We start from the raw sequence: 10443 nt of genomic DNA, 5'->3' as shown, positions 1-10443 counted from the left end.
CAAAAGGAGATTACGGAGTAGACTAGACAAACAACACACTTCAGGTGTCAGTCTCCCATCTCTCCCGGATGGGAACATCTAGTTGCAGGAAAACAAGCTCGGGGCTCCCACTGATTCTGCATTATGGTGAGTTGTATAACTACTTCATTATATATTACAATGTAATCATAATAGAAATAAAGTGCACAAGAAATGTAATGCGTTAGAATCATTCCGAAGCCATCCTCCTCCCCAGTCCGTGGAAAAATTGTCTTCCACGAAACCAGTCCCTGGTGCCGAAAAGGTTGGGGACCACTGCCTTAGAGACTTTAGTCAGTAGTAAAATCTGCTTTCCTTTTCTATCTACAGCTATATGAACCTGATAAAAACCCTTAGCACTTTGTTGTCTAATTTGTAACTGAACTTGGGGTTTTAGTTCCAGTTCCCAATACATATAAGTGGCACAGGAATTTAGTATTTGGACAAAGTTAAGCAAATAGGTTGATCTCACCCTTCTCCAGCTATAATGAAGTCACCATGTACTTCAGTTGGATAGGCAGACCTGTTGGAGGCAAACTCATGTATATATATGTTATATATGTTATAATATATATATGTATGTATATATGTTAGTATAGTGCCCAAAGTTTTAACATAATTGTCAACTGCTAGGTATTTTAGAGAATTTATAGATTCTCTTGCCTGGGCAGACACCTGGAGTGGCCTATCATACAATATTTCAAAGGGGCTCAGGCTTAATTTAAGCCTGCTCTGGGAGCCATGGATCTGTAACAGGACAACTGACAAGGCCCTATCCCAAGTTAAATTAGTATTCATTTTCTCAGTTTTTCTGTTGATTGTGGTCTCCAGGATGAATGTAAATCCAATGCCTTAATCCAAATCAGGGGATAATTTCCTTAAGACGGGCTTTAACCAATTAAAAGGTACTGGTGTTAAAAACTTAAAACTGGCACACACAAAACAAAGGGTCCCCAAAACATTCTCCTTTCCTTCTGAAGGCTTTACGATGCACTGTTATCATTAACCAGTCTTACTATTAAACTTAAATGACCAATTGAGACAAACAGTTCTGAGACCGTTACTCCACAACTGATTAAGACTGGAGTGGCAGGTATTGGGGATAATATTCATTTAGCCTTCTGAGCTTTCTGGGCAGACTTGGTGACCTTGCCAGCTCCAGCTGCCTTCTTGTCCACTGCTTTGAAGACACCCACAGCAACCGTCTGTCTCATGTCACGAACAGCAAAGCGGCCCAGAGGAGGATAGTCTGAGAAGCTCTCAACACACATGGGTTTGCCAGGAACCATATTAACGATGGCAGCATCACCAGATTTCAAGAATTTGGGGTCATCTTTCAGCTTTATCCCAGGATGACGATCAATCTTCTCCTTCAGCTCAGCAAACTTGCAAGCAATGTGAGCTGTGTGACAATCCAGCACGGGGACATATCCAGCACCGATTTGACCTGGATGGTTCAAGATAGTCACCTGAGCTGTGAAGCCAGCTGCTTCCAATGGTGGGTCACTTTTGCTGTCACCAGCCATGTTGCTGTGATGAACATCTTTGACAGGCACCTTCTTGACACTGAAGCCCACATTGTCCCCAGGAAGGGCTTTACTCAAAGCTTCATGGTGCATTTCAACAGACTTTATTTCAGTTGTAAAGTTGACTGGTACAAAGGTTACCATCATGCAAGGTTTTGAGAACACCAGACTCCACTAGACCCACAGGGATAGTACCAATACCACCAATTGTGTAGACACCCTGGAGGGGTAGACGCAAGGGCTGGTCAGTTGGACGAGTTGGTGGCAAGATGCAATCCAGAACTTCGAGCAGCATAATTCCATGGGCATTGTCATCTTTATGGATGGCTTTCCATCCCTTGAACCATGGCATGTTAGCACTTGGCTCCAGCATGTCGTCACCATTCCAGCCAGAAATTGGCACAAATGCTGTGCCAGGGGTGTAACCGATTTTCTTAATGTAGGTGCTGACTTCCTTAACAATTCCCTGATATCTCTTCCGGCTGCAGAGTGGCTCAGTGGAACCCATTTTGTTATTAACCCCATCAATTAGTTGTTTCACACCCAGAGTGTTAGCCAGAAAGGCACGCTCACGGATTTGCCCATTCTTGGAGATACCTACTTCAAACTCATCAACACCAGTAGCAACAATCAGGACAGCACAGTCAGCCTGAGATGTGCCTATAATCATGTTTTTGATCAAGTCTCTGTGTCCTGGGTTATCGATGATGGTCACATAGGACTTGCTGGTCTCCAATTTCCACAGGGAGATGTCAATGGTAAAACTATACTTATGTTCAGCTTTCAGTTTGTCCAAGACCCAGGCATACTATTCAGAGACTTTCTGCCCAGGTGGATATGCTTCCACACATCCTGAAAAAAGCATCCACAATCATTAACAGGTATCTGAAATTTCCTACAGCTCAAGACATTTGCATCCAATCCTCAGTGGTGCAAGTTTCTCTATATTGGATCCCCATCTGGGGAGGTTCAACAGCAGCCTTTGCGTTATGTTTAGCACAAATCATGCAATTCTGAGTGACTCACTGGACAGTCTTTTGTACGTTAGGCCCCATGATATGTTTGAGTCCATTGTAAGGTGGCATCTCTCCCATAGTGGGTACTATTATGAATGTGCTGCAGCACCGTGTCCCAGATCACCTCAGGGATCAAACCAACTGTGCACTACATTCCCAGCCTGGCAAGGTGTGATCTAAGTGAAATCAGCGCTTGGCCCTCTCTGTCCTTTCTGAATACACTGGCTGGTATTTAGACAAATCAATCTGTGGGAGAAGTGATCCTCTTGCCTCAGAGCATATGGTTTTAGATTAGGTGTCCCAGCATTCTTTTTTAATGGGATTCCTATTGGCCATGTGTTTTTGGCCTTCCCTGGGGTGCAGTTAGCACATACTCTGGTCTTACCTTTTCCTAGACCTCTGGGGGAAAGAGCTCTGTCTCTTTTCCTGGGGTTTTCATGAGCATCACCTGTAGGCTTCAAGTGTGTTCTGGTGAGACTCTGATGTCAAGCTGTTCTAGTGAAAAACTTCAGGGTGAGGTCTATCAGATGGTTCATCAGCTCATTCCTCACTCAATTTCACTGAGAGCTCCTGTAGGGAATAGGCACCTCAAGTCCAAGGGAGTCCCTGGGCCTCTTCATTCAGAGTGTTTCTATCTGTCTACCATATGAGAGGCTCTCATCTTTTACTGTTTTTCTTCTTATGTTTTAGGCTAGAGCTATCTGTTTTCCAATGTTCTTCCTTACAGTAAGTGCATTGTTCCTCTTCAATGGTGGCTTCCCTCTCTTCAGGTCACTGGGAATCCAATGTCACTGCCAAAAAAGTGGCATTTCATTTCATTTTGCATCTTCCTTCTTCTGTTATTGCCACCTGCTCAACGCTTTAAAACCAAATCTGCCCGTTGAGAGGGTTCATTCCAAGTGCATCATCTAATCATTGCAACCTTCTCCTGATACCTGAGGCACTTTGCTCAAAAAAGATCAAATTTATCATTCTAATGTTTTCAGGGGCCCTGGAATCTGCATTAGTATAATGTCCGTAGGCCTGATAAATCTCTTCCAAAAATTTGGAGGTGTCTTCATTTGCTTTTTTTGCTGAACTTCTTGAATTTTGTTCAAACTCTATTGCTTTGGTTCTCCTTTCAAAGCCCTGCCAAGATTTACCAAAAGCCAGTGCCCTAATAAGTGTGTTCCTCCCTCACTGGGGTCCCAATTGGGTTCAGCTGTGGGTTCTGCTAAGTAGGCTTCAAGTGTAGAGGATCCTCCCTGTAAAAGAGGGTTGCAATCTTTCCAATTAAACAAGTCTGAGAAACCCAGCTGGCTGGTCACTTGCATTTAAGCCCCCTATGAGATAAGGGCATAAGGGAAATTTCCCTGCCCTGGGAGCGACTCCTGGCCCAAACTGAGTGCCTGTCGGGTCTTAGATGGTGATATCAGACCAAGACCCTGTGCCCAAGGAACTAACACAGGTTTTCTAAGTGGTCCCTATAAGGAAGGGCAGTCCTGAGCCTCAGTGTCGGGACTGGGGACGGGTAAGAATGAAAGGTGGAGGAAGGGGTGGATATATCGGAGTGACTGGAACAGCTAGTTCAGGTGGAGGAGTTAAAGTTTGAAGCAACATATCCTCACTCTCGTCCCCTTTTCTTATTTTCCCTGATGTAATAGCACAAATACTTATACATAAAAGAAGTCCATCATTCTTCCCCTCTTCTTCACAGACTAGCCACCATAAAACCATAGATAGCAATTGATCACGTCCAACCATTAAAAGGATGCCTTTCTGCCTTAACATCTACCAGCTGGGCTGAATTATGGGCTGAGGTTTTTGGTGATTTTAGGAATCGAGTGGAACCTTTCTCTTCTCCCTGTAAATATCCCACAGACAGGTCTTTTTTTTTTTTTTCCTCTATTCCTTTCCTTCATTTGACATCAGTAAAAGTTTCAAATATCACAAAATTTATTTGGCTGTAAATGGAGAAACAGTACCCAACAAAATGAAACAAAAAACCCAAGGGACAACCAAAATCCTAAATAAACCCCCAAGTCTGGTCTCAGGGTTTTACATATGCCAACAACACAGGAGACCGCAAACAACGTAATTAACACAGCAAGGGTAGCAGTACATGGTGCACAGGGTCCCAAAATAACCCTGCATAAACCCCTTGTGGAGATCCTGATAGGTACTGGACCACACATTTTTACAATAAAATAGCATCTTCTCACTCATGCATTCACGGCTTTAATCAGATCGCTTACCCAAAATGCAACTCAGAGGACTTTCTTTAGGGATAGTTGAAATATTCCCCATTTTTAAAGACAAATTCAAGACAAAACACAAATGGAACACACAAATGCTAGCACCCGAAGAAACAAACTAACCCGTTCACAAATCGGCTAAAGTCTAACAACTCTTTCCTCTCTCCTACAGGGTAACCCACTCAAATACAAAACAAACTGACTTATTCCACAGATAAAGCCCCAAATGGAGAGGAAATAAAGTTCTGGCTGTACACACCAGAGTGACTTACCCTACCATATGGAGCCCATTGCCTCCCAAATGTCGATTCCTTGATCCAACTGCCAAGCACCGGAGCAGCAGGTGTTGCTTCAGGGTATTTTGAAGGGCAGGTCCTCAGAATAAGTGGTCCCAGCAGCTGCTAGGGCCTAGCCCAAAAATTCCCAAGTGGAGCTGGCTGGCCATGAGCAGTAAGACTCCTGGATGGCTCCTCAAAATTTGTTACCAGGGCTTCCCTGCTGGCGCAGTGGTTGAGAGTCCGCCTGCCGATGCAGGGGACACAAGTTCGTGCCCCGGTCCGGTAAGATCCCACATGCCGCGGAGCGGCTGGGCCCGTGAGCCATGGCCGCTGAGCCTGCGCATCTGGAGCCTGTGCTCCGCAACGGGAGGGGCCACAACAGTGAGAGGCCCGCGTACCACAAACAAACAAAAATATTTGTTACCAAGTCCAAGCTTGTACTGCTCGCTGCAATACAGGCCAATAAATCAAGAGAAGAGTTATTGGGGCAAAGAATATTGGCTTTTTCAGAAAGCCAGCAGACCAAGAAGACGGTAGACTAGCGTCCGAAAGAACCATCTTGCCTGAGTTAGAATTCAGGCTTCTTTTATACTAAAAGGGGAGGGAGTAAAGCCAAACATTTCCTGGTTCCCGTCAGCCTCCGGAGGGGATGTGTTAATTTCAGCCTGCCTGCAGTCATGCACAGGTGGATCTGGTCAGGATGTTCCCTGTGAGCTAAACAAAGGTATTTTAACTTAATGCTCATTACCTGGGTGGCAGGGTTCCCAGAGATGGGCCATTATGTATAATTTAAGCTCATTGGCAACATCCCCTTAGTGATTAACTTGTAATAGAGTACAAAGAGTCTTCCCTATCAAAAGTCATAGACATGTGTAAAGGCCTTGAGACACCAAGGGGCTGAGCAATTTGATGAACAGCAGGAACACAAGTGTGGGGAGCAGAGCAAGATAGGGAAATGGGGAAAGAGTGGTAGGTGGAAGTAGATCAAGAGCCTTTCCTTTTTTCTTCTAATCCTCACAATGACTCACTCTACAGGTAGTGGAAAAATCTGAGATTCTGAAAGGTTTAGTGTATTTCCTAGGGTCATACAGCAAACAAGGGCAGAACTGCAATCTGATTGGTCAGTCTATCATTGCCAATTAGAAGGAACACAAAAAGGCAAGTAGAGTCCACTTGGCAAACTGCACATTCCTGCCTACAGCTTGCCTAAAGGTCCCTGTCCTGTCAGTCTCAGGGTCATCAACATGCATTGTGATTTAACTATAACTTGGGCTCTTGAACTCATTTTTTAGACTCTAGGCCAATTTTCAGGAGTAGGGCTTAACAGTTTATAGCAGAACTTCTCACTCATAATCCTTTAGGGCTTCTGCAAGATTCGCTTTGGCTATTACAAAGGCTCCTCAGGTTGGCTTGAGGCACAGTTGTAAAATAAAGAATATCTCCCCTTTTGTTGAGAAGTTCTTCCCACCTCTAGCAAGCCTCATCCTTTCCCTCTGGGTACTCAACTTCCAAACCCAGCATGTCAGTCCTCTTGTCAATTATAGTAGAGGTTTACCCACAACTATGTGTCAACTAAAGTGTTAGCTAAATTGTATAAGAAGACTTAAGAAATACCAACCTAGCAGGCATTTACCTTCTAAAAGGGAACTCACTGAGACAGAAACCCAAATTGTGTTTGACTACCTTATCTCTAAAGTAAGGTCTTGGAGAATTATTGACTGTAATTTGACCAACCTCTTCACCAAGGAGATTTAGACAGAATTTAATTATTATTTTTAGCAACCACTCTTCCAGCCATATTTCCTACCACTCACCCCGCTGTTCTGGTGCAAAAGCTGGGCATAAGACCTAGCTTTGACACTTTATCACCATGTGACCTTGGGTCAGTCACTGGTTATGTTAGTCCAGGATCCCCAGAAACAGAAGTCCACACAGGATTAAATGAGCAAGGATTGTGTCAGGGAAACATCTGTGAGAGAAAACAGGGGGAATGGGGAAGGCTGGAAGAGCTGTCAGACCATGGTGCAAACCTGACCCTTAGTGACAGATAGAAGGAGGGAAGGAAGTGACTGGCAGTCCAAGGAGAGCTCAGCAAGGCCATCAGACATCCTCAAGTCAAAGTCAGCTGTCAGAGGAGTCCTGTGTCTCTCAGGAATGGATCTGCCAGTATCCCTGATGAACTGGCCACTGGCCACTGAGAAGCAGGACTCTGGTGGAAGCAAATGCAAAAGCAGTTTTTTTACAACAAAGCTGGAGTTAGTTGGAGTTCTACAAGGCGCATTCTTATGGCTTCTACACTGAACTTCTCTGAATCAGCTTCCTTGTCTTTCAAATGGGGTAGTAGCAAAATCACATGTCAGTGAAATGCCAAGGTATCTGCATTGTCTGTTAAAGATAACTCTACTATTTAATTTTTAATTTAATTTTTAACATCACTATTTAATTTTTCCTTACATAATTTTGCAAGGAAAGAAACAAACTTTTTCTAACTCCAAGAGAATATGATGGCCTTTTATAAGGTTAAGTATAAGAAAATCAATTATTATGATAGGATTCATAAGTAAATGCAATCTTCTCAAACAATGAATATAATTTCTTAACTAAAAAAAGTATCATAGACTCGAAGTTAAGGATTATTGTAGTTAGAGTAGATGATTCCCACAGGGATCTTCTTATAAACAAACCACACAATTTTATAATGACAAGGTACGGGATAAGTATAGATACGATAAGAAAGTTTCTTCACCCCTTCAGGCCCTGTGTTTATATATTCAAACTACCAGAATGGTGAATAGTCTCATCTTCTTTCTTATATTTAGTATAAAAAGGAAGTTAAGGTTACTTAGTGCTCTATATTCTGAAAGCACTGTGTTAATAGCTCAACTGTTCTAACTCCCTTTAAGTTCCTTCTGTTGGAGCCTGTGCCCTCTGGGTACATATTAATTTTAATCAAGACAGAAACAGATATCTTGGGCCTATCATAATTTATCCTCATAGTCTGTTTTCATAATTAAACAAAATCATACATGTAAAGCATTTAGAAAAGCACCTGATGCATAGTAGGCACTTGGTTCCTTGTAGTTATTACGATGAGTTGTGTTACCTTTTATGCAGCATCCATTGGCTTTTGATGGTTCCTTTCTGGGATGTCATTTGGCTCCTTTTCTGCAAGTCCAAATCCTGCTTAAGTCCAGCACAAATGCTGCTGCCTATAGGAAGCCCTTCCCCGTCTTTATCCCAAAGCACGTTAGTAGACTTATATTACATGCTTTTCCCCTCCTTCATATTACAGTTTTATGTCTTATACCTTTTGTTGAACAGTAACCAGTAAGTGCTTTGAAGGAAGGATTTTTGTCTTATTTATTTTTATTTTCTCAGCGATGCCGGAGTAATTATTTCATAGAAGTTCAAGGAATGTTGACTCATTATAATCAAGAGGTAAAGAAGTGTTGATGGAGGGCAATAGCAAACAGGATCAGCATGAGCAAAGCAAGGAGGAACAAGGGAGAAGCTCAATGATTGCTTGGGAAAGGGAAATGGCATTTGGAAGAAGGGAAGCTTTTGTGACTTTAGGCATAGTCCTCTTTCCTTCCTTTCCTCCAAAACTGATTAAAGTCCAACTATGTTCCAGGTGCTGAGGACAAAAAACGGAAGAATAGGGCTTCCCTGGTGGCTCAATGGTTAAGAATTTGCCTGCCAATGCAGGGGACATGGGTTCGAGCCCTGGTCCAGGAAGATCCCACATGCCGCAGAGCAACTAAGCCCGTGAGCCACAACTACTGAGCCCATGTGCCACAACTACTGAAGCCCGTGCACCTAGAGCCCATACTCCGCAACAAGAGAAGCCACCGCAATGAGAAGCCCACACACCTCAGCGAAGAGTAGCCCCACTTGCTGCAACTAGAGAAAGCCCGTGCGCAGCAGTGAAGACCCAACTCAGCCAAAAATAAATAAATTTATTTTTAAAAAAGGAAGAATATTAGCTACTGCTTATTGAGTTACATCTTGTATACCAAGCAACTTACATAGATCCTCATGTTAGCATCCCAAGAAGAGCATTATTAAGTCACAACTGAGAAAGCTAAAGATGTGAAAAGTTCAAACATTTATCTAGGGTGATACTGTCAGTAAGTGACAGAGCTGGGACTGAAGCCCAGGTTTGCCTCACTTGCCCATGCTGTGCTGCTTTCCATGTTGATAGATGCTTAAGTACCACCTTGCTCCTCCCTGCCAGCTAATTATGCAGCTACTTATAAAAGAAAACTGAAAGCCAAGAATGGAAAAGAAATCACCAAGTTCATTTCAAAACATTCCATGTATTTCTGTTAAGTCATTTGCTGCTAAAGGATCCTTGCATTTGCCAAACTCAGACAGCATTGTACCTGGTTCCCTTTCTCTGGATTCTTCAATCAAAACAAATGATTTTGAAAATCTTCGACCAATAAAATGTTCAAAGACGATTCTGAAACCCATTGACTCTGGGAATCTAGACTTGGTTTGCTTCTCGCTAATAGCCTGTAATTTGACAAAGCAGATGTTGGAGAGCCAAGAGAAGATGAAAATCCTTGGGATTTGGGTGTGTTCAGAAAAACACATTTGCAGCAGACTGAAATTGTCTTAGTTTATGTCATTGGGTTGGGTCTGACTATGGGCCAACGCCTTTCGCTGGCTCACTAGTGTGTTGGGTTTCCAATCCCTGAATGTCTCAGGACAGTGAAATCCTGGTGGAAAAAAAGAGAAAGCTCCCTGGAGCTTCACTGTACAAAGAACAAAACAGGAACATGAAGGAGAGCCAGAAATCCATGTCTCGTCCAGAGAAGACCAAAATATGCCCCAACATTCAGAATGTATTACCTCAGTCTAATCATCTCATGAAGCAAATATTGAGCTACGTGGGGGAAGGAAGGGATGGGCTACAAAGAGAATGGAAAGCAAGGTTCTGTACTCTTCTATAAAGGGACATGGTTATCCTTGTGAAGTAAATGCTACATGGCTATTCTCATGCAGCTGAAGGATATTTATACGTGACCAACAGGGCTTTCTCCTCGGGAGGAACAAAGAACAATTAAAAATGTGAGGATACAACGAGAAGTCTGAGACTGGACAGACGATCCACATCCAATCTTGCTGGTACCCTGATCTCAGACTTCCAGACTCCAGAACTGTGAGAAATCAATTTCTGTTGTCTATCAACTATCTAGTCTGTGGCATTTTGTTATAGCAGCCCAAATGGAATAAGAAACCGGCATGTTAGTTACTTTGTCTGCATCTTCCTTGATGCTTTTTTCTTTTTTAATTTAAAAAAAGTTTAGGTAAAAATAAGAGAAATACGCTTTAGAATTCCTTCCAGTCACATCCCTCTGCCTTCTAA

At 42.9% G+C, this 10443-nt stretch overlaps 1 protein-coding gene across 1 annotated transcript; it reads right to left on the bottom strand.

Annotated features, from left to right (window-relative positions):
- Nucleotides 1-1089: 1089 nt before the first annotated feature.
- On the bottom strand, nt 1090-9545 carry LOC309973911 (elongation factor 1-alpha 1-like; the record flags this gene model as incomplete). The annotated part of the gene is given in 5 exon segments (XM_082858376.1): nt 1090-1694; nt 1696-2352; nt 3703-3804; nt 7103-7281; nt 9455-9545. Coding segments are annotated over 5 exon segments (1596 nt in total). The 3' UTR covers nt 1090-1127.
- Between the last annotated feature and the right edge of the window lie 898 nt (nt 9546-10443).

This window comes from Leucopleurus acutus, assembly GCF_964270905.1.
Source record: "Leucopleurus acutus genome assembly, chromosome: 2".
In the NCBI taxonomy this organism is placed as follows: domain Eukaryota; kingdom Metazoa; phylum Chordata; class Mammalia; order Artiodactyla; family Delphinidae; genus Leucopleurus; species Leucopleurus acutus.
Note: the sequence above shows the minus strand (reverse complement) of the source record. Positions and strands in the feature narration are given on the sequence as shown.